The following is a 26375-nucleotide window of genomic DNA, read 5'->3' as shown; positions in this document are numbered from 1 at the left end:
GGATTCTACCATTTTTGGTTCCGGAGCTTCGAATTTTCAAAAAAGGGGTATTTTTTAAGGGGTTTTCAAAATTATGCGAACCTCCCACTTCTACCCTATACAACTTGGATATTTTTCTGATATAGATGAAAAACCATACATCACGTGACAGTAATAGAATTAAAAAAAAATTGGCTTCAAATTGGGAATGGTCAATTTGGTTCTTCGCCTCTTGCAAATCACAAAGTACAATAATTTATTGAGATAGATTCATCATCTGATCAAATTCAGAGATTGTTTAACTATTAAGAAATTGATTAGCGGCTCTGTCTCCTGAAACTCACAATGTATAATTTTAATTATAATGTAATAATCGGAATCTAAGGGCCGGTTTCCGAGCTCGGGATTTAGCTAAGTCCTAGACTTTAAACAGCTGGAGACAGAAAATTGGCTTTCCGAAACGGGGCGTAGTCGCAGTCATTGTCATAGTCACTTTTGAATTAAATCTCGAAAAACTAGAAAATTGAACACATAATAAAATAAAGAGAAGATATTGTAAAGTTTCAGCTATTTTGAATTATTTAGTAATGTCTAATTTCGTCAAGGAAAAACGTTTCCAATTATAGAAATGAGGAAATAAAAACTACGACTACTGTTATAAAAGCTGCGACCACGCCCCGTTTTGGAAAGCCAATTTTCTGACTCCAGCTGTTTAAAGTCTAGAACTTGGCTAAATTCCGAGCTCGAAAACCGGTCCTAAGTGAATTTAATGAAAAGTACATTTTAGTGGCTCTTTGCGTCCTGCAATTCACAAAACTTCGAATAAATTCATGATCTTATTGAATGGAGAGAGATTTTTCATCCCTTATCAATACGGTCAAGCTATCCTCCTTGTTCCTCTCAATCATTTAACATAAATAATAATGTTCTTCAATGTTGTTTTCCATCACGAACTGCTTATTATTGAATCACTTTTTGCTTTTAGAAAAAACGACTAGCAGTCAGATATTTTACAATAAATGAATTAATCACTCACTGGACAACGAGATATTTCGGCAGTTCCGCCATCTTGTTGGTTGTATTCATAGACAAATAGAAGGATAGGATGGCAATTTTTTGTGTGCTGTTGGTGTCTAGTGGATTAGTGTGTGTTGGTGCTGTTGGTGTCTATTGGATTAGTGTCTGTTGGTGCTGTTGGTGTCTATTGGATTAGTGTCTGTTGGTGTCTATTGGTGTCTATTGGATTAGTGTCTGTTGGTGCTGTTGGTGTCTATTGGATTAGTGTCTGTTGGTGCTGTTGGTGTCTATTGGATTAGTGTCTGTTGGTGTCTATTGGATTAGTGTCTGTTGGTGCTGTTGGTGTCTATTGGTGTCTATTGGGTTTGTTGTGGCTAAGAAGGTAATCAAAAAGGATTCCTTCTACTTGTCTATGAGTACAACCAAGAAGATGGCGGAACTGCCGAAAGATCTCGTTGTCCAGTGATTGATTAATTCATTTATTGTAAAATATCTGACTGCTAGTCGTTTTTTCTAAAAGCAAAAAATAATAATGGATTAAATGCATAAATGAATGAATAACTTGTTCAGAAAATTAATCAATAAAAATGATTATTAATTAATTATTGATAATTTATTGAAGTAATATACTACCTTCTGCCCTGCAAGTATGTCCATCCTTTTGCAGTGCATACCCGGGGTCACAACTGCATCTGAATCCACCAACCAGGTTACTGCATTTCTGATCGCAAATTCCGAATTCCTTGCACTCATCGATGTCTAAAAAACACACACAAACAGTTGTTGAAACACATCATAAAACTCACACAACAAATGATAGGCCTACATAATAATGATACATACAATAGACCCTATAATATTTCAAAATAAAGAAATGAAAGTGACTTTCTGTGTAGTTGTGAAAGTGAAGTTATTATTTATTCCATTGACAATTACAAATCATAATTATAATAAATATAATATGATTGGGAGAAGACAACAGGCATAGCCCAAAACTGTCTTCTCTCAAATTTTTACAAATAGAAGTTTCAAAAAAGAATAAGGTTAAGACTTCACTTTCACTTCAAAAAGTCCAATTTCCACTTCAAAACTAATGACTAAACTAAAAATTTTGAATTTTTTATCGTGATAAATATAAATTTTATCACTCTATAGAATCATCTTCGAACCCCAACTGTGATATACGGTAACATTTTAGTTTTTGCCTGCCTAAATAGATTGTAATTGATGTATTTTTCTATACTTATTCAAAAAATTCGACTGAGTCATTGTGAATATTGTAGAACCGTTCCATAATTGAATAAAAACACAAATCTGTTGTCAAATTCTACACTGTTTTACTCGGTACACGATCATGGTTTTCGTGACCACATCGGTCACATTTTCAAGTTGACTGGTGAACTGTGTAGAATTTTTACAACATATTTGTGTTTCTATTCGATCATATTTATTAAATTTTTACTCTGTACTTGACAACTTCTGTGTAAATTTATGTTTGACAAGATCTTTTATATTCATGTATGAATCTATGGATCAAATAAATGCATTATTATTATTATTATTCAATATATCCATGATGATTGGAAACAACTTGATTCTGTCAAAACCGGAGATCATTACATTAATTTGTGATACAAGTTTCGCTTGTTACATCATCATTGATCTCTATAGTGAGGTCCACGTTATAATGACAGTATTTGATCAACTTTGGTTTTGCTTTTTTTGTCTATCTTCCGACAAAGCCGGTGGTACTATCCTTTTCCAGGTCCACAACGATACCAATTATGTTTTTGACGGTATAGGAATATAATTAATCAATGTAGAGAATCGGCATCGCTATTCTTCTATCTTTATAATAAATAAATAAATAATTTTATTTCCATCATAAAATTTACTTGACATTCATTTTAAGTTTTGGAAATTATATGACCACTTTGACAAGTTGTGTGGTCATTGTAAGTAATGTATTTAATTGTAATTTTAATTGTATGTAATAATTACATACAATTAAATACATTACTAATAATGACCACACAACTTGTCAAAGTTACAATTATTGTAATTGTAATTTATCCACTGCCATTATAACGTGGACCTTACTATAGTAAAAAATCTCTACCAATATAGGCTACTGGCCACAACAGCCAGGGATCGGAGAAGGTGGCAAAGAATCATGGACAATTTGTAACTATATTGTAAATTTTGTTTTTTCAGTAACTGCCAACCAAAAATCACCTCAATTGGGAGGCTTTTGTTCATTTCATGAATGTCAATAAAGCTATTATTAGTATCATTATAATAGGCTACTAGACGAATTTTCCAAGTAAGAACTGTATGTATTTAACGTATACGAAGGGTGGAACAAAATTACAAGGAATACATAAAGAGATTGAGGTAAAATGAAATTTGAAATAACTTCAATAACTTGTTTTAATAACTTGAAATCTACAGTATTTTTCCATAATAATGAAAGCAAATGTGAAAACATTGGTTTGCTATCATCATTTTATCAAAAGATCTATCAAGTTAATCAGTTTGGTAGTAGGCCTACAGACGTGATGCTACACCAAACGTTTATTTCGTATAACATCATGGTAGGCCTATTAGCCAATTCCTTATAAATTCTTGTTTGTATTAAAACTGTGTTTGAATATATGAGAGTTTTATTTTGTAAATTGCATTCTTTTGGAAATAAATATATTTCTGTCTGTGTGTCAAATCTTCCTTCATTAATGAGAAAATCTATGAAAATGAAATGAATTTGCATAATATTCCAGAAAATATTTGTTTCTTGAAAGTGAAATTTAATCTATCGGTTGAAAATGTTACGGTACTGGGATTATAACATTTTGGAGAAAAGCAGTTTTGGGCTAAGTCTGTTGCTCTCTCCCAATTATATAAGTAGGCTTATGATTTATAATGATATCAACAGATAAATTGATTAATTCTTTGTAAAATATTACCATAGTACCTTTTTGAAAACTTTTAATATACAATAACAAACTAAAAAACACAAAATTAATATTTGTTAATATTTTACTCACCAACACAGACTCCATTGTCGTGTTTATATCCTTTGTTGCAGAGACAGATCTGGCCCGAGGGGGATTGGAAGCACTGTTCTATGCTACAGTTGGCCTTGCCATTACAATCAACTAAACAACAAATTACAAAATATTATTTAAAAAAATGATTGCTAATGGACAATGGAAATTGTAATTCAACCTGAAAAGAAAAAAGGTCGAATTTATAAAATTTTTGTGACATTATGTTTTCAAACGCTCATAGAACATTTATATCAATAGTGACTGGAGTTTTCATGAAAAAAAAAACAAAACATTTCAACACAATTTTCGCCAGAAAGCAGTTACAATAATAGTAAAACTGAATAGGTCTATAGACATGATTGGAATTCAAGAAATAGAGGTGATTGGCTATCATAAATGAATCAACACTTTTCTGTGTAGCAATCTCGCAGTTTCTATCAATTGATGATTAAATTCAATTTGAAAATAGTTTTTACAAATAACTTGAATTGATTGATAGGTGAATTAATAAAATGCAATTATCAATTTTGATAATTAGTTATAAGATTGTGGAAATTTCTTCTATGTTTAGTTTTGAAGCATCCAATTTTGAAAATCTACTTTGTGAAATTCTTGAGAAATGAAAATTTTGTGAATTGAAGAGCTACAAGACTTAAGCTATTTTGGACTACCTATATGTTGTCTAAATTTGGGAGAGGAATAGCACAAGGTTACCTTACTTTTCCTCTCCCTATTATGTTGATATAATGTACTTATACTGAATAAAGAAATTTTGTCAATTGAAGAGCTACAAGACTTGACCTATTTCGGAATATGTATTATCTAAATTTGGGAGAGGAATAGCACAAGGTTACCTTATTTTCCTCTCTCTATTATTTTGATATAATTTACTTAGTGAATAAATGAATAAAATATGTCTGATGATAACACACGTATTATCAGTTACATATAATGATCAATTTCAAGTAACATTTTGTATAAGTAGTAGTTTGTTCTATGGCATTTAATTTGATTGATTACAGATGAAAATATTTATCATCACAAGATATGAGCTGATATAATTATCATAGATTAATTATTGATATAGTTACTTTTTTCATGGCACAACCCTCCTTCATCCGATCCATCGAAGCAATCTCTCTTATTGTTGCAAAGCGCCGAGATGTCAATGCACAGCGTTCTATCATGGCAAGGGAATCTCTCATTGTCCAGTGTACACTCGTCATCCATCGAGTAGACTCCTACCGCTAGAAAATAAATAAAGAGTATAAAATATGGATCCCCACTTATCAGTATCAGACATTTATTTAGCCTATTTATTCACTCACTTGAAAATAACATTAATTTTGAAACAACATGTTTCAAGTAAAAAAATTAAAAAGGGTACTTATTTTTTTTATTTCAATTCCTTGATGATTAAGAGTAGCCACCCACGGGTTTAGCAGGACCCAACAATGTAAAAATGTTGTTCTAATGAAATTGATTGATTGATAGCCTCGAATTTAGTCAGAATCACTGTTTTAAAACTCACAAAAGACACTACTTGAGAATGACATACACTTCAAAACTAGTCATGTAATCGAGTTTAATTCAAAAATATTACAAGGGTTTCATAGTGAGGTCCACGTTATAATGGTAGTGGAGGAAGATAAGAAAACATTCTCTTCTGAAACTTTTATTTGTAAAAATTTTGGAGAAGACAGTTTTTGGGCTATGCCTGTTGTCTTCTCCCAATCATAATATCATAATAATTATTATTATTATATTGTAATATTATGATTTGTGATTGTAAATGTAATAAATAATAATAATAATAACAACGTTGCCGATTCTCTGTCTTGCCACTGACTTCTAATAATAGAGGATATTATGCTGATACCTGTATAACTGATGTAATATTAACTGTTCATTCTTGTTTAGAATTTCTTCATAAAGATATTTATCTCGGGCCACTCCCGTGTTTCGGATGGACACGTTAAGTCGTCGGTCCCGGCTGCCTAGCAAGCAGTCGTTAGGTCATGTCAGAGGCCCTGAAATTGATCAGTTGCGACCTGAAAACTCTGACACCAGACCTGAGCCAGCCAGGTCACTCGATATTATTATTATTATATTCTTGTTTTAAATAATCAATTATATTTCATTCATCAAGTAAATACAAGTAACACAGAGTTTGAACTACAACAGAGTTGAATATATTTTGTTATGATTGAATAATGAATTTTCATAATTGTGATTAGATATTTTGTTGATTAATAATCTTCCTATATTATTGAAAAAGATCAAGTATCGTTGAAAAGGATAGCGCTATCTGCTTTGTCGAATGATAGACAAGGATAGCAACACTAATGTTAATCAAAAGGTGCGTACAGATATACGCGCCGCGAACATGAGCAATTCACTTTTGATCAGCTGATTATATCTGTATTTTTACAGAAACGGTAAGATACAGATATGAAAAGCTTGACATCAGCTGATTGAAAGTGAATTACTCATGTTCGCGGCGCGTAAATCTGTACGCACCTCAATACTGTCATTATAACGTGGACCTCACTATAGTGAACAAGTTCGAGGAAACTGGTTCGATAACAAAAAAGTAGGCAAGTCATTAAGAGTGTGAGTAGAAAAATTGAGAAGCAAATTCAATCTACTTGAAAAAAAAAATCAAAAATAATAAAATTGAATTAATCAATGCCTTGTGGTGTACATTGGACTCATAAATCCTAGTAACTTCACCTGATTAAGGATATTCTCATTTCAAATCAATAAAATATATAATATATTCAGAATAAATCTTTAAAGTGTAATATTTATTTTGTCTAAGTTTATTTATCTTTTGTAACTCGTTTTTTTCTGTAACTGGGCACCCGCCGAAAAACTTTTGGGTTTGACAGGACCCTCAATTGTTTGTATTGTGAATAAGAATGTTGATTGATTTTGATTGATTGATTAAAAAATCAGTACAGTAGGCTACCTATATCATAAATCTTGAAAACCAGTATGAAACTTAAGTCATAGCTATATATATATCTACTGTGATTGTATGTATAAATGAAATAATTACGGCAGTTTTCTTCATCAGATCCATCTTTGCAATCAGGTGATCCATCGCATTTGAAATCCTCCTCAATACAATGACCATCTCGACACTGGAATTCTTCTCTTGAACAGTGGTGTTTCTGGAGAACAGAAGTGATTTTGTCTTTTAATGAACTTCAAATTATATATAGTATTAGTAATAATTCAAATAATTCATAGTGATAACTCAATAACTGATCTAATAAATAATTCCAACAAATATAATTATCTATAGTACATTTTCTATACGCGGTACTTCATAAGTTTAGTGTAAGACAGGATGATTCAACTAGGCCTACACCCATTATTTTGTTTTGCACCACTATGGGTCTTGTTAGACTCAGTGGAAATTGTCATATTGTATAAATAAATAAATAATAAATTAATTAATGTGAAATATAACTTATTATCAAATTTTCCCAGTACAATTGTTTTGTTTTTTTTTTTTTTTGGTTTTCAATCTAAAGCTCACTCGATCATGGAAGTTCATTACATTCCAACAACATTAGTTCATTTCATTCCTCGAACTGGTTCCAGTTTACTAGTACCCGGTTGCACAAAAGTCTGTTAAATTCTAATCCCCATCAAATGCCACGAGAACCAATCAGAGAAGTCTTCTTTCAAAAAAACCTAACTTCTCTGATTGGTTCTCGTGGAATTCAATCATGATTCGAATTTAACAGGCTTTTGTAATACTGGGCCTTAGATTTGAAATTCACTGGAAAATCATGACATTTGATTTTAAGGTTTTCCATGATTTCTTGGCTGATTAGGAGGCTATTAAACAAAACTCAAATATATTATTGTGAAGAGGTTTAACTAGCCTACTTTTATTACTATAATAAATAACTATTAGAGTATTTATTTATTTATCATTTACAATCAACTTAAGAACAACGAAACAGACTACAGTCCAAAACTTCTTTTCATCCCAATTTCATAAAATAAATTGTCAAAATAAATGTTATTTGCGACTTTCCAACTCTTCACTAATTCCCACATTGAAACAAAACACAAACACACAAAACAATTTATTTTGAATTTAGAAAGATTAAGATCCGAATTGATAACAAAATTTCTTCTACTTAGTACCGAAAGAAATAATTCTGTTTCCAAAAGAAATTTGTCTTTCTCTTATCCAATATTATTTCTTTTCATAATCAGTCTGATAGTTTTGAAACTCATTGATTTTTCTATGAAAAATTGGAAATTAGCAATAGATTATTACAAAAAAACAGACTATTATCATTATCTAATCGCAATGATAAATAGTCCAATAAAACGAATTGTCCTGGAGTGAAACGTGAAAGTAATAAAATTTCTACATAAATTTTCACTAAATTCACTTACAACATAAGAAATTTGTGTGGGGGAGTATCGAATATATAATATCATCATTAAGAATAAATTATACAATATATCATTAATTGTGTGTATCTTCAAATCTACATATAAATAACACATGAGTCGAAGATGCTGCCTCAGATATTGAAAGGGCTAGTATAAAGTTCCCTTACAATGTTATCCAATCACATCAGAAAGTATACAATTATTATTTAACGGAAATCCTAAATAAATGCTGCAAATCACCCCGAAGACTTCTGCTACTGCAGACATTGACAACAAGGTTAACAGCTAGATGGAAATTCGATGAGAACTACTATCCAAAAATTATTTGCCAGCCCGGGAATCGAACCCGGTACCTCCCAATTGCCAGTCAGGAATGCTTACCCTTACACCAAACATCGTTAAATAATAATTATATATTAATTAGCATTTGAATAAATGCATTCTCTATTTAATTCCATCTGTATCCTGGTTGGCCGCTATGGCTTCGTATAAAATGAGCGCTGCAATCCAGAGATTGTCAGTTTGGTGTAAGGGTAAGCAGTCCTGACTAGCAATTGGGAGGTACCGGGTTCGATTCCCGGGCTGGCAAATAACTTTTGGATAGTAGTTCTCATCGAATTTCCATCTAGCTGTTAACCCTGTTGTCAATGTCTGCAGTAGCAGAAGTCTTCGGGGTGATTTACAGCATTTATTTAGGATTTTCGTTAAATAATAATTACATATTAATTAGCATTTGAATAAATGCATTCTCTATTTAATTCCATCTGTAGAAAGTATACCTCAACGGACATTAAATAAATTAGATCTTACTGGCGAATAAGTATGGTTTCTTCTAAATGAAGAAATTAGTAGGCTAGATTTCACTTGACCATTTGAAAATACAATAATTTTAAAATCATAATCCTGAATATTATTTCCATGATATTTTTTTATTCTTTCATTTTATAACAGAAATTGATAAACTACCTACCTATTCTCTATCTATTTATCAGCCGTATCTGTAAAGGTAGGCTATACAGCCTCCCTAATCCCTCTCTATCGATAGCTCTAAAAATACCTATTATCTATACCTATAGATAAACTACCTATTCTAATTTTTGCAGAAACTAAGAGTAAGAATAGAAGTTCATATCTTTATTCCACTGAGATGAATAAGATTAGATAAAAAGATATCTCTGTATCTTTATTTTCATTTTGACAGGAACTAACTGTATAAAAGTTTATATCTTTGATTCACTGAGTATTGATAGTAAATCATTTGAGTTATTGTATTGTGTCTTTTGTGAGAATAAAAAATGGCTTGATTTGATTAATAATTTATTACTGACCTGACATAGGGAAGTTTTCTCATCGCTATCATCCAGGCAATTGGGCTCACCATCGCAGACCCAAGCCCACGGAATACACATCTTATCATCACACGTGAATTGGGTTGCGTTGTCGCATTCAGGATACTGAAAACATGAATCAAATTTGACAAAATTATTTATTGATGTTGCTTTCCATGACAAAACACCATATAATGAATTTGCTGTAGTTCACACTCTGTGTTACATTTGTAAATATTTGAAAAACACTTACTTTTTTCTGAGGCTGATGAAGCTCCTCCTCATGAGTGGAAGAGGCATTCCTCATTGCATCATAATAAGTAGGTAAGTGATTCTCAAATATTTACAAAAATGTAACTCAGTGTATAAACTACAACAAAGTCAAAATTATTAATATTGAAATTGACACTACTACAAAGCACATTATAAAAATGAAATAAGTTTCGGTTGCTGCACGATATTTTTTTAATCTCCAGTAAACTGCTAGAATGAGATGCAATACTATACTATAACTAGCCGTCAGGCTCGCTTCGCTCACCATATCCGCCTAGCCAGGGGGCTCCACCCCCTGGACCCCCGACTGGATAGTCCAAAACTGAGATCAGCGTGCTCGCTTCGCTCGCCTGCTTTTTTCATTTGAGCATGCTTCATTCCATCAGAAAATCAAAGTAGGTACTGAGAAAACGCAGAAAAGCAGAGAAAAACGTTGGAAAAACGCTGATTTTGGGCGTATCTTTGATGAAATATTAAAGTCACCTCATCACAAAATTTTTAGACCTTATCTAAACCTATGTACAAAATTTGAACATATTCTGTCTATTAGGTACTTGATGAAAGAACTGAGAAAACGCAAAAAACGCTAATTATGGGCGTATCTTTGGCGTTATTTCAAACTCCTTCTAACACAACATTATTACACCCTAGCTGAGCTTTTGTACTAAATTCGAACAATTTCTGTTAATTTGTTCTCGATAAATCTGAGAAAAAGCAAAAACAAATAAAAAACGCTAATTTTGGGCGTATCTTTGACGTTATTGCAAATTCCTTCTAACACAACATTTTTACACCCTAGCTGAGCTTCTGTACTGAGTTTTAACATTTTATTCTGTTCATTTGTTCTCGATAACGCTGAGAAAACGCCAAAAAATGCTGGAGAAACGCAGATTTTGGGCGTATCTTTGGAAATTTTTCCAAATCCGTTCTTAGTGCGCCTCTAAAGGGCCAACTGAACATACCTACCAAATTTGAACGTTTTTGGTCCGGTAGATTTTTAGTTCTGCGAGTGAGTGATTGAGTGAGTGAGTGAGTGAGTCAGTCAGTAAGTGAGTGCCATTTCGGTTTTATATATATATAGATAAAGAAAAAGAGCTTGCCTTTTATACACGTACATGATAGGAAAATTATGTTTGACGCATCATCACGTTTAAACTACTGGACTGATTAACTTGATATTTTGCATATAGATTCTTAATTAACCGAGGTTGGTCATAAGCCCATTTTGAATTCTCTAAGATTTTATTACATCAAGTTTTCAGTTTGTCAAGTTTGTAATTAGACCCTTGCGGAGCACGGGTTACCTGTTAATTTGAAATAAATTCAATATCATCTCATACGTTTCCATCTGTATAAATATTGAAGGTTCTGAACTTGTATAATCATTGATTATTCAATCAATTTCTAGATCTTCCAGATTTCTTTATTTATCTATATTTATTCAATTCATTTATTTATTGAAGTTGCTTTCCATGACGAAATACTATATAATATAACTTTGTTATAGTTCAGACACTGTGTTACTGTGACACTGTGTAAATATTTGAAAAACACTCACTTTTCTTGGAGTATTAATGAATGCATTTCACTCTTGAGCCTCTGAGGCTGATGAAGCTCCTCTTCAGGAGTGAAATGCATTCCTCAATACTCCAACAAAAGTAAGTGTTTTTTCAAATATTTACAAGTAACACAGTGTCTTAACTACAACAAAGTCATTTATTTAATTAAATGTTTTTATTACTTACATTAATATGATGTTCTTGGTGTTGGGTGTGACATAATTGTTCATCCTCATCAGATCCATCTAAACAATCTCTGACGTCATTACATACCATGTCGCCATCTATGCAATTTCCGTTCCCACACTCGAAGAATTGCGGACCCCTGCAGAAGTCCAACTCTGAAAATTGTTCATGAATTTAAATTAAAATTTATATAAAATGGAACTGGATTCACCTCCAATTAATGGAAGTCCAACTCTGAAAATTTGTAATGAATTTTAATTTAAATTTATTCCAAATAAAACTGAATTAACCTACTATTTAATGAGAGTTCAACTATGCAAATAAGTTTATGTTTTTTTAATTTATCCCAAATTATTGAATTTAACTACAAAAATTTAATGAATGTCCAACTCCAATTAGTCATGAATTTTGATTTAAATTTATCCCAAATAATACTGGATTTATCCATAATTTAATGGAAGTTCAACTATAAAAATTGGTCATTAATTTCAATCCAAATAAAATTGAATTCACCTACTATTTGATAGAAGTTCAACTCTGAAAACTATTCATGAATTTTGATTAAAATTCGTCCAAAATGAAACTGAATTTACCTACTCTTATTTAATAATAAAAATCCAAACTATGTGCAAATTAGTCATGAATTTTAATTGAAATTTATCCCAAATAAAAATTAGTCGTAAATTTCTAATGAAATTTATACCAAATAAAACTTAATTAACCTACTATTTAATGGAAGTTCAACTTCGGAAATTAGTTAAGAATTTTGATTGGAATTCATCCCAAATAAAACTGAATTCACCTACTGTTCAATAGAAAAGCAACTCTGCAATTAAGTCATGAATTTAATTAAAATTTCATCCCAAATAATATTGAGTTCAAATACAATTTAATGAAAGTCCAGCTCTGCAAATGAGTCATGAATTTTAATTGAAATTTATCCCAAATAAAAATTAGTCGTAAATTTCTAATGAAATTTATACCAAATAAAACTTAATTAACCTACTATTTAATGGAAGTTCAACTTCGGAAATTAGTTAAGAATTTTGATTGGAATTCATCCCAAATAAAACTGAATTCACCTACTGTTCAATAGAAAAGCAACTCTGCAATTAAGTCATGAATTTAATTAAAATTTCATCCCAAATAATATTGAGTTCAAATACAATTTAATGAAAGTCCAGCTCTGCAAATGAGTCATGAATTTTAATTGAAATTTATCCCAAATAAAACTGGATTTACCATCAATTTAATAGAAGTCCAACTATGGAAATTAGTCATGAATTTTAATTGAAATTTATTCCAAATAAAATTGAATTCATTCAGAATTCAATGGAAGTCCAACTCTGAAAATTATTCATGAATTTTTATTAAAATTCGTTCAAAATGAAACTGAATTCACCTACATTTATTTAATAATAAAAATCCAACTATGTGCAAATAATTCATGAATTTAAATTTAAATTTATCCCAAATGAAACTGAATTTACCTATTATTTAATAGAAAGCAACTCGCAAATTAGTTATAAATTTTAATTATTAAAATCTCAAAAGGAATTCAATTCACCTACAATAATTTAATGAAAGTTCAACTCTGAAAATTAGTCGTGAATTTTAATTCAAATTTATCCCAAATTAAACTGAATTTACCTTCAGTTTAATAGAACTCTGCTAAGAAATAAATCTAAAAAAATATTGAATTCAAACGTGACTTGATATTTTCAAAACTACTAAAAAAATATTAGAGAAGTCCATGTTTTAATGGCAATGTTTGATCAACATTGGTGTCGCTATCCTTGTCTATCATCCAACCATGTTTTCAATTGAAATTCATCGCCAAAAATTTAATAAAAACCACTTGATATTATTGTAAAAACCACTGCTGACTTGTGAAACAATGATAATTATTATTCGAGATAGACTTACAACACTTATAATCGTATTTCAAATATTCTTATAATTAATTAGTGGTTTCGAATAAATATAAGTTGCTATTATCCAATATCTACCACATCACTTTCACAATAACACAGAAATTGAAATTACTGAGATATTGCAATTATTCAAATGCTAATAATTATTATTAAACGAAAATCCTAATTGAATGCTGTAAATCACCCTAAAGACTTTTGCGGTACTGCAAATATTGGCAACAGGCTAATAATTTACAGCATTTAATTTGGATTTTTGTTTAGTAATAATATTATTGAAACAGAAATTGAATTAATAATTCACAGTAGCTTAATAGAACGTTTAAAGCAGCTATAACAATAGACCAATAATTGAAAAATCAGAAGGTGAAATCATAGAGAAATAATAGCATAAACTTATGCTATATTTTGTTCATGATTATATCTTGCCGTACATACTTATGATATAAGTACTGTTGAGGATAAAAATAATATAACAAATATTGAGGTGAAAAATATTGAAAGTGGGGTATTGAACATTTTAATTTTTACTACAAATTGTAGTACAAATGTACTGCAAAATGTAGTAGAAAATAAATTTGTACTACAAATAACTCAAAAGTTATTCCAATAATTTTGAAGAGAACTCCAAGTGTAAGCAGTGAGTTTCAGGATAACACTTTTTCTCCGAAAATAGAAATGTAGTTCAGAAATTATAGTGATTTTAAAAATTAGAGGATTCAATTTCATAAACAATAGGAAACCTTACTAAAGCTGTGTTTACACCGGAGTTATTAGAACAAGTTTTTAACATTTTTGTTATCAACTGATGTTAATTACAAAAGTCAATAACATCATGTTAAGTTGCGTTTACACCGGAGTTGATAACATGAGTTATTAATAAAAAGTTGTCAACTTACCTGAATCGACAAAAATTTTTCTTTACAAAAGTTGACAACTCTTGTTTTTAACAGAAAATTCCTTGTTATCAACAAGATCAAGAAAAATGGTTGACGATTCAGTTAAGTTAATAACGTTTTGTTAATAACTCGTGTTATTAACTCCGGTTCAGCTTTAGAATGAAGAACTGGATTAGACAAAATTCAGGCATTTGATTTCCTAGATTATTCTCATGAATAAATATAAGTATTTTCATGACTAAGTATATTTCAATAATTCATAACAGATATATAGGTTTATCACAATCGATAAATAACACTCCCATAAGCTTCATCCACACTATCATAAAAAGATTGTGAGACATTATCATAGAAAATATTTCAACTTTAGGCTAATAATAAAGTTTGAAAACTATCACCAGTAGAAAGTTTATTTTTAGCCTTTGCACAGCCTTAATATAGATAGAGCTATTGATGGCATTGATAGCTATTTGAATATATTAACTTTGCATTTGAAAATTCAATTAATTCCAAGAAAAATGTACATTTGAATTCAGTATTGTCGTTATAAAATAATATAGATAGAGCAGCTTCAATATAGATAGAGCTATTGATGGCATTGATAGCTATTTGAATATATTAACTTTGCATTTGAAAATTCAACTAATTCTAAGAAAAATGTACATTTGAATTCAGTATTGTCGTTATAAAATAATATAGATAGAGCAGCTTTAATATAGATAGAGCTATTGATAGCATTAATATCTATTTGAAAATAGAAATTCGCATTTGGAAATTCAGTTAATTCTAAGAAAAATAATGTACATTTCAATTCAGTATTGTCGTTATTTATTTATTTTATTCACAATCACAAATCATAATTATAATATATAATACGATTGGGAGAAGACAACAGGCATAGCCAAAAACTGTCTTCTCCCAAATTTGTACAAATAGAAATCTCAAAAAAGAGGTTAGATTTCACTTTCCACTTGAAAAAAATTTAATTTACTCTTCAAAACTAAGTATTAAGTTATAAGTATTATCTCAGCAGAGATGTTTAATCTTTCATATTCGTTCTACCTATTGTATTGGGAACTAATAAAAGCTTTTATTTATCAATTATTATTGAAGGAATTGACTTACCACAATTCTTTTCATCACTTCTGTCTGAACAATCATCTTTTTCATCGCAATGCTGAGCTAACAGAATGCATTCTCCATCATCACACATAAAGTGGTCTAAAGGACAACCATCGTGGCTGGGAATCAAACCTGCAAACAAAATTAGAACAAATTCAAATCAATCTTCTCTCCAAAACGCACTATACAATAAATTCAATAGTATTACTATCACAAGAATATCCCTACAAGACTATACGTCTGTGTGTAGGGCTGAGTTCCAGGTTACCTACTGGATCTAGATCTATTACAAATGTTGCAAAGATCAGAAAAAATTATGAGAATAGTTGAATTCAACACTTTAGGGAGGTCCACGTTACAATGATGGTGGAGAAATATAGGAAAACAACGTTGCTGATCCTTTGTCTTGTCAATGCCTTCTATGAAGGTAGCTGATACAGGTTTATTGATGTAATATTAACTGTTCATTCTCGTTTAAAATAATCAATTATATTTTATCAAGCAAGAAATTGTATTTCTCAATGATTTCATAATATCAAGATGGAATATTTTGTTGATTAATGATTAATTTTACATTGTTAAAAGACAATGTGCCAACAGAGCAAAGCGAGAGAGAGATAGCGCTAAGATAGCGCTATCTGCTTTGTTGAATGATAGACAAGGATAGCAATACTATATTGCTAATCAAACACTGTCATTATAACGTTGACCTCACTATAATAAAATATAATGTACGATGGACCTTAACCTTCCGACAGTCGCGCTGTTGTATAAAGTACAACAGCGTAAGTTTTTTTTGCTGCACAAATAAACTATTGAATGGGGTGGTGTCAGTGAATGAGTCACCTATGCATTCCAAAACTTTCCCCCATCACTCCACTGAGTTGCAGTATCAACCAACAATCTATATATATACTAACTAGTTAGTATATATATATCGTTGGTATCAACCGAGCAATGGTTAAGTCTGGTAGGTGCCATTTTTTTAGTCGCGACAGTGCATAAGTCGCACTATGCATAAGATAAAGAAAGACTGTATACGGAGACTGTAAACGAAACAATAACACAGAATTGATGGCTTTGCTTGATGTACCTTATTACCTATATGAAATGGTAATCATCCAAATCTTCATAGGCGTAAAATAATCGAAGAAGATGGAAAAAGTGATTATACAATTAGGTAATTAATATGTTTTGACAGTGAACAGAGTACATAACACTTGGATTATTGGATGTTGTACAAAATACAACACGACTTATGCACACGGGGCGCGACTACCGGAAGGTTAATAAAGTAGGAGTAATGTATTAAGTACTTTAAATCATAATGGAAGATTCATTAGGAATTGCAGTTAATCGAATCTGCTGGAGCATAATTATTGTATGTAATTATTTCAAATATCCAATGAAAGCTGAATAAATAGAACTAAAAGGACTCCTACTACACTGCAAATATTGACCGAAGAACTAAATAGCAGAAGGAAATTTTAAGAATGAAACTGTTCAAAGACAGTCAAAGGCAAAAATGTCTGCCTGCTGTCTTCTCTCAATCATAATATATTATTGTTTAAAATACGTTCGACTATTGATATTAGAATATTAAGTTTGTTTATGGTCCTGCAAAATTATTTATTATATATGTGAATACTTCCTATTTTGGTGATAATAATGTGAAATATTTCTTACATGTTTGGTTTTTAAGCATCTAAATTCAAAAATCTACTTTGTGAAAATAATAAAGGACTGAAAATTTTGTGAAGTGAACAACTACAAGACTTAACCTATTTTGGACTATGTGTAACCTAATCTAAATTTGGGAGAAGAGTAGCACAAGGTTACCTTATTTTTTCTCTCCCTATCATTTTGATTATGTACTTTTATTGTATGAATAATTAAAGAATAATAATTTGTTTCACACTATGGACGCGCAATATCGTGGTTTCCACCTCAATAATAATTTGTGATTGACAATAAATGAAAATAAATTAATACGGAAATAATATGATACTTTTTATGATTCGATATTGATTGAAATATTTTTGAATTGGAAGTAAAAGAGCTCACCTTCAAAAGTTTCAAATGAGGACGCCCCAATTGCAGCCAATATTACAATATTGGCTAAAAACCAAATGGCCCTCATGTTGGTAGACAGGAAGTGATTTTATCACTTGCAATAAAATTTGACTTACAACTATCTGAAAATTCAACAGAAAATCTATTATTAATTGGTGTGGAAATATGGAAAGGAACAAGTGTGTAGTTGTTAAATTATCAAGTACCTATATTAGGATTATCAAATCAAATCAAATAAAGTTTTATTCAGTACAGACATAAATAAAAATATATCCACTCTTTTTGATTTACCCCACATAGACAAGTCTGTCTGTGGGGAAAGAGTTCTAATGAAACTTCACTTGGAACTAGAAAGAAAATAAAAAATATTTACAATTTAACTTGATATAAAATGTTAATTAAATCTAGTGAAGAAAGTATATATGTTTGAATTGAAGTAGCACAATATACAGCTTACGGTATACAGCTTTAACATGGCACACGATAAAATTTAAAACTTCAAGAATGAAAGCCTACATCATGACTACACTAATATAAATGAAACTATTTAATTAATTAAAAGTTATTAAATCATTAATATCTATTAGAATGAATAGAAATATTTCTGAGTTTCTGTGACTGACTATAAATTTAAGAATTCATCCTTCACCCAAAAATTATATTGTGGGTAAATCTCTCATCAATTAATTCATAAAAATATTGAGTTTTATTTGAAATCTGTGTTCTCAAGAGCATTTGCCCCTCTATTGATTTTGTATCAATCAATCAACTCTAATGATTCATCTCAATTTCGTGATTAATTAAATAAAAATAGAATAGATATAGTTGAAAATAATGTTTGGATGGTGATGATTGATCTATAAATAGAGATTATATATTTATAAGCCATCAGGTATCAGAAAGTTTCAATGTCGGATAATTGATTAGTATTATACTTAAAAATTATCTATCGATAAAATTTGAAATATTGCAGTACCGTACGGAAAATTGATTAGTATTATACCGTACTCAAATATTATCTACGGTACCAGTAAAATTGGAAATAAGATCTCAACCTATTGCATTAAGAGTAGTAGACTAAACTTTAAAGTATGAAGTTTACCAACTTATAGTTATCTTCGATATCGTTATCTTTAGTTATCAAGATTCTAGATTATTCATGTCTGAGAATCTCATAGTATTATGAAGTTACAAATATCCGCAAGAAAATAATTAACAGCAATAGCTTGAATAGAAGAATATAAAAAATACAATAAATTTGTTGGTACCGTACTTTCTCAATATGGGAAGAACAGGAAATTCAAGAGAAATAAACTTTGAAACCTCTATGAACTCGATCTCACATCTTGTGAAAAAGCTCTCATAAAAGTATAGAAAAAAATTACATGGAAGCTTCCACAAATGGATTTCATAAAAATATTTCAAGCTACAATAATGGATACCTGCAGAATTAATATTATGTCCTTTAATTATTTGAATAGGAATGATCAAGAATATTCAATATTGATATTGAATCTACAGGCCTGACATATCACGATATGTACAGCATTTATCATGATATGAGACGTTGAAAGAAATACCAACTACAGCAACTTTTTCTAATAATTGAAATTTTATTTTCTCAGATAATTATATCTCAGTGTATTCTAAAATCAATATCATAAAATAATCAACCAATCACAAGGGTACTATGACAAGATTCAAGAATTAAAATAATTTATTCTCATCCACAATATTTGTTCTAATCAATAAATAGTCCGGTTGCTCTGTTGATTATACATTCATAATTACTCATCATATTTTTGTTTTTAGACATCAGAAAAATATGAAATAGGATGATATTATTGAGAAGGTAATTTTGAAGCTAAGGTTTCAACAAAAATCTATGTTATACTCAATCTGGGTAGCTCCTTCATGAAATTATAATTTGCAATTATTATTTAAGAATTTGAAGTGAGTATAACATTTTCTAGCTTAAAATATCTAACAATTCCGACTAAATTCCAGTTTTAATACAACGTGGTTACAATGGTGTTACTTGTTAAGGATTGATAAAACTTGTTCAACTTCTAGTCTCTTCACCTACACACTTTGAAAAATAGAGAGACTGAGTTAATAACTATCATACTAAGTACAAATCTATGAACTCACCTTTAAAAATAGACAATAAAAGCGGTTTCACCACATTTGCTAAAAAATATTCTAATAAAATTGATGTTTCACAGCCCACAAATCACAATTTTGTTCAGGAAAGAAGTTATCGGTTGCACATCGAAGCTCCAAGTGGCCGAAGATCAGCCTGAAATTCGGAAAGAATAGTCTAGAATTTTCTACCAATAGCAGAACTAGCTACAGATTCACTAAAAACTGTCAGTATTTACTACAGTGGAACATTAATGATCCCCATTCGAACGATGGTGACAGATTGATGTAGACCACGTGACTTGAAAACTAAGCCCGCGAGAAAACTTTTCAAATTCACAAACATTTTTTCGTTATATAATTTCTAGTTATGGAGGTTTTTGAAATAAGAAATTATCACAGAATATTGTAAAATCATTTCAAACCGCTTCAAGTTTCCTTGTGGAGGAAACAATATATAATCATATACAATGACACCCACTAGAATCTGTCATCATTCCTTACAGATATAACACCAACTCTTCTGATTCAACTAATTCTGAAACTTTGACTTGAATCTCACTCCAATTCTATTGATGATATCAGACAAGTTAATCCTAGGAATTAGCTTACATAATAGTATCAAAATAAATAGACAGAATACTCAAAAATCAATAGATTGAACCAATTTAATCAGTGTAAATAACTGAGTATGTTTGTGCTTGAGAATTATTATATAATATGGGTTCATTTTGATTGATCAAGGTGGCGGAATTGTGGTGTTGAAGCATGATAAGAGTATTGGAGAGGAAGACAACATTCTTAGAAGTGGGTCTATCCACTAGAGGGTGAAGCAAAATTAGGAAGATTTGTCGTTATCTCAGTTTTGATAAGATAAACTGATAATCTGCAACTGCGCTCCAATGAGGTTCATATTATACTGTCAGTATTAATTATAGATGATAACATTAACATTTCCCAGGTTTTCCACTTAAACAATTATGACAAATTGGAATGAATCTCACTACGCATAGTATTCGTTACCGTAATGAAATTGAAAATACTGTAATATTGATTTTCTATAGTGAGGTCCACGTTATAATGGCAGTGGATGAAGATAGGGAAACAGCGTTGCCGATCCTCCGCCTCAATTAATTATATATTTCTACAATGTCAAAAACAGATTTGGCTCCATTGCGGAGATTGATTGATTGATTGAGTACTTTATTTATGTAGATTACAATATATACTGGCTTATACACTTATATACAATAGCTTACAATACAGCAAAATTATAGATGAATTTACATAATATAGACTAAGAAAATAATTATTGAAAGTATATGATATGAAAAAGCAATTTGTAATATAATAACTATAGATAATAATTATATTGTTATGCATCTACATAAATTGGCGGAGCTTTGCACATATCAATGTCCATTCTTCGGAAGGAATATTAAAAATATCCTCCCCACTAACTCTCTACCAAAGAGATAGAGAAGGATAGTGCTACCTGCTTTGTCGAATGATAGACAAGGATAGCAACACCAAAGTTAATCAAATACTGTCATTATAACGTGGACCTTATTATAGTTTACAATCATAGATCGTCATTCACTTTGACTGGCTTCAGAACGACGATAAACGTTTCTAGTGGTTATTTTGAATGGATAACAAGCCAACGATATATTGTTACTTTTATTTTTTTTTTTTTATTTAAAATTACTTCTAATTTATTTCAAACAATACAGGTCCATATTGAGTGTATTTTGTTTGATTTGAATATTATTTTTGTGAAACACCATAAAATGTATATTTCATTTTATTATGGATAACTTGACTACAAAGTATTGTTACCGTTATTAAAAATTACTTCTTATTTATTTCAAACAATACAGGTCTATATTGAGTGTATTCTGTTTGATTTGAATTATTTTTGTGAAACACCATAAAATGTATATTTTAATCTATTAAATTACTTTTATCATTTTGAAAGAATAAATCAACAATACACTAATGCTATCCTATATCTATTAGAAATTGGTCTTGGTTCATTTATTTCTTATTTATTTATCATTTTACAAAGGCGACTTTCTAGAAGTATTTTAAGCCTAGGTGATGATGATGGGATGAATGATATTACAATGAAGGTAGAGTCATGAATGAATAAAAAGTATAGGTTGTGTGAATTTATATAGATCAACTATTTGGGATTACTCTTAATTTATCTGAAATTATATAGGTCTTTTAATGCGTGTATTTTGTTCGATTTCAATTTATTCAATGGAACACATTGAAATTATTATGAAGCATAATTTGTATTTTTATCAAATCACTTCTAATGATTGAATAATAAAAAGGGTACTTGATGAATATTTTATTGTGTTCCAATACTTTTATAGTAGCTCTATAAAGATTAGGTCTATTCATCAGCATAAACTCTATCTATTTAATATAAAATTAATGTATTCTTTGTATTTTATTATTTCTTGTCTTTTTTCTTTAGGGCTACTTTTAATATAAATAAATTATAAATATCAGTACCCTTTTAAATTATTTTATCACAACATGTTTCCGACATTCATGCCATTTTCAAGTCATTTTTACCGAGATTATATTTCATTTATTCTTTCTATATAGGGTATTCAATTTATATACAATCATATATGTTATATGTTGTGTTATCTATTCTCCATTATGAATAGAACAAAAAAGAAATAAATGTCAATCACTGAATGGAAGTGTTGTTGAAAAATCATATTTATTTAATTTGTGACCAGGCAGGTAACCCGTGCTCCGCAAGGCACTTATTAAAAACGTGGCGTACTGAAATCTTGAAGAACTCAAAATAGACCTATATAACCATCCTTGGAAAATTAAGAATCTTGTGCAAAGCTTCAAGTTAATCAGCCCAGTAGTTCAGACGTGATGATGCGTCATTCGTGAATTTCCTATTCCGTACGTTTGTACTATAATATGCCAATTCTTTCCTTTATTATATTATATAATTCCTTACGCTGGAATTACATGATTGTGATATTATCATCATCTCATTAGCTAGCAGATTTATATCTATACCTTTAATGTATTGTTGCCTACTTGTGTATTTATTCAGTTGATTTGTGAGAAAAATTGATAGCAATAATTCATAAAATAGAGTAATATAAATCAAATACATGAAAGTGAATAAATTCTTTACTGAATTAATCCATATGAAGGCCTCCTAACTAAAGCTGCGTTTACACCAAAGTTAATAACAAAATGTTAATAACTTAATCCTTTTAGATTCTTTTAGATTGAACATAACTTATCATACACATGATGAACATATGTGTTTGTCAAGTTCCATTCAATCTAATAGAATCCATCAGGATTAAGTTATTAACAATTTATAAGTTATTTTTAAGTTATTATAGTTGAGAATGACATTGTAGCCAATGTATCAATGTATAAATGTATAAAAGTATAAATTTGTTAATAACTTTGGTGTAAACCCAGCTCTACTATGTTCTATTGTCTGGGATGAAATATAAATTTGAACTAAAGTTTAATTCTACGGCTACACATTAACTTATATACAGTAAAGCTGCGTTTACACCAAAGTTGTCAACAAAATGTATATTTTCCTTCTTCATGGATTCTATTAGATTGAATATAACTTGTCAAACACATATGCACATCATGTGTTTGACAAGCTATATTCAACCAATAGAGTCTATAAGGATGGAAAAATAAACATTTTGTTGACAACTTTGGTGTAAACGCAGCTTTACTGTATATAAGTTAATGTGTAGCCATAGAATTGAACCTGGTTCAAATTTTTATTTCATCCCAGACAATAATTAATAGGATAGAAAGTTAGGCCTTCATATGAATTGATTTTGTAAGGAATTTATTCACTTTCATGTATGTGATGATTTATTTACTCTCTTTAATGAATATTTGCTATCAATTTCCCTCACAAATCAACTGATTAAATACCGTACACAAGTAGACCTATACCTATAATAATAATAAAGGAAAGAATTGGCATATAGTACAACTTTGGTGTAAACGCAGCTTGAGAAATGTTTCAAAATTGATAATTTTGAGGATAATAGATACGGTAATGTGATGTTTCAAACCAGCGTCAAAGCTGAAGAAATAAATCCGTAATCTTGTTGGATCTGTTAAATAAATATGACAATAAATATTATTATTGATGAGTGTAATTGCAAACATTGCACGTTGTTAAGTAAGCGATATTTTTGTTCAAATAAGCTGTTTACTACACACTTTCAATAATAAACTTTGATCTGCTTTGATATCCTAATATTTCCTTATTCAAATATTTTCTGGAATATAGTAGCCTAGATAACTACATCAAGAGAAAGGTTCATAAATTTTATATCTGATCACGAAATTCTTTCAAAAGGCTATGACTATCATAGGTGAAGTCCACGTTATAATGACAGTGTTTGATTGGCAATGGTATTGGTATCCTTGTCTATCATTCAACAAAGCGGATAGCGCTATCTCTTTCCCGCTTTGCTCTGTTGCCAGATCGTCTTTTAACAATGTAGAATTGATAATTAATTTCCAAAATATTTCATCTCAGTTGTGAAAATTCTTTATGAAATTTAAAAAAATATAATTTCTTGCTAAATAAAATATGATTGATCATTTATAAGACGAGAATGAACACAGTTAATATTATATGAATAAAGCTGTAGCAGCTACAGTCTATAGAAGGCATTGACAAGACAGAGGAACGGCAACGTTTTTCTCTTATCTTTATCCACTGCCATTGTAACATGGATCTCACTATAGTATTTGATTGTATATGGATCATAATACTGTAGTCACAGTGAATGTGATAATTAAAAATCTATGCTACATAACATAGAGCTTAATAAAATGATGAGATTAAAATGTCTTGCAAATTATTCTAAATATCCTGTAATTGTCTCTCATTGTATATATAGATTTATTTAATGCAAATTATTCTGAAAAACCTTGAATTATCTCTCATTTTATTTATAGATTCATTCCACTGTCACTTACAATGGAGAATTGAAACAAACTGAAACTAATTTGACACAAATGTAAAATATGATCACTCACCTTATAAACTCTCAGGTACCAAATACGGTATTGGAGAACTGGCAAATATAAAAAAATACTTATTCGTGCAAATAACTATCACTGAACGCTGAAGAATGTAATGATAATTTTCCGTAATTATCAGAATTTCAATATAGGTGTACTGATACTGATTTTACCATTATACAACACTGCAGCATTAGAGAAAATTTAAAATATGAATCAATATAATGGGAGCAAATAAATAGTGGAATCTTATTTTTCAATCCAATTGGAAATAAATTCATGTGCACAATGAAATAAAGATAACGGTAGGTATCTTGTACAGAGGCAACAAACACTTTTAATAATATTGATGTATTTTCAATTTTCAAAGTGATTGCGATATATTCAGCTTATTGTTAGAAAAAACTGGAATCTTCATTCATAGTATTTCATATTATGTAACAGTGAAAACTTGACAAAACTAGCCTATTTTAGAAAACAAAAATACAGTACACGGTATATTGCTCACTTTATCCTGAACTTATCACCGGGAATAAATTTAATTTGACAATAATTAATAGGATAGAAAGTTAGGCCTTCATATGAATTGATTTTGTAAGGAATTTATTCACTTTCATGTATGTGATGATTTATTTACTCTCTTTAATGAATATTTGCTATCAATTTCCCTCACAAATCAACTGATTAAATACCGTACACAAGTAGACCTATACCTATAATAATAATAAAGGAAAGAATTGGCATATAGTACAACTTTGGTGTAAACGCAGCTTGAGAAATGTTTCAAAATTGATAATTTTGAGGATAATAAATACGGTAATGTAATGTTTCAAACCAGCGTCAAAGCTGGAGTAATAAATCCGTAATCTTGTTGGATCTGTTAAATAAATATGACAATGAATATTATTATTGAGTGTAATTGCAAACATTGCACGTTGTTAAGTAAGCGATATTTTTGTTCAAATAAGCTGTTTACTACACACTTTCAATAATAAACTTTGATCTGCTTTGATATCCTAATATTTCCTTATTCAAATATTTTCTGGAATATAGTAGCCTAGATAACTACATCAAGAGAAAGGTTCATAAATTTTATATCTGATCACGAAATTCTTTCAAAAGGCTATGACTATCATAGGTGAAGTCCACGTTATAATGACAGTGTTTGATTGGCAATGGTATTGGTATCCTTGTCTATCATTCAACAAAGCGGATAGCGCTATCTCTTTCCCGCTTTGCTCTGTTGCCAGATCGTCTTTTAACAATGTAGAATTGATAATTAATTTCCAAAATATTTCATCTCAGTTGTGAAAATTCTTTATGA

At 30.1% G+C, this 26375-nt stretch overlaps 1 protein-coding gene across 1 annotated transcript in view; it reads right to left on the bottom strand.

Moving 5' to 3' along the window:
- Positions 1-25216, bottom strand: part of LOC111052579 (vitellogenin receptor) — a 66081-nt gene extending 40865 nt beyond the window's left edge. Inside the window, exons 1-10 of the mRNA XM_039439358.1 lie at positions 25067-25216; positions 19991-20138; positions 17831-17961; positions 15770-15898; positions 11815-11969; positions 9797-9922; positions 7105-7219; positions 5135-5290; positions 4041-4151; positions 1630-1755 (exon numbers count right to left, since the gene is read on the bottom strand). Coding sequence (XP_039295292.1) covers positions 1630-1755; positions 4041-4151; positions 5135-5290; positions 7105-7219; positions 9797-9922; positions 11815-11969; positions 15770-15898; positions 17831-17906 — 994 coding nt within the window. The 5' untranslated portion in view covers positions 17907-17961; positions 19991-20138; positions 25067-25216. The remainder of the gene's footprint in view (positions 1-1629; positions 1756-4040; positions 4152-5134; positions 5291-7104; positions 7220-9796; positions 9923-11814; positions 11970-15769; positions 15899-17830; positions 17962-19990; positions 20139-25066) is intronic.
- Between the last annotated feature and the right edge of the window lie 1159 nt (positions 25217-26375).

Source organism: Nilaparvata lugens, chromosome 12 (assembly GCF_014356525.2).
Source record: "Nilaparvata lugens isolate BPH chromosome 12, ASM1435652v1, whole genome shotgun sequence".
In the NCBI taxonomy this organism is placed as follows: domain Eukaryota; kingdom Metazoa; phylum Arthropoda; class Insecta; order Hemiptera; family Delphacidae; genus Nilaparvata; species Nilaparvata lugens.
This window is presented reverse-complemented; position numbering and strand designations above follow the sequence as displayed.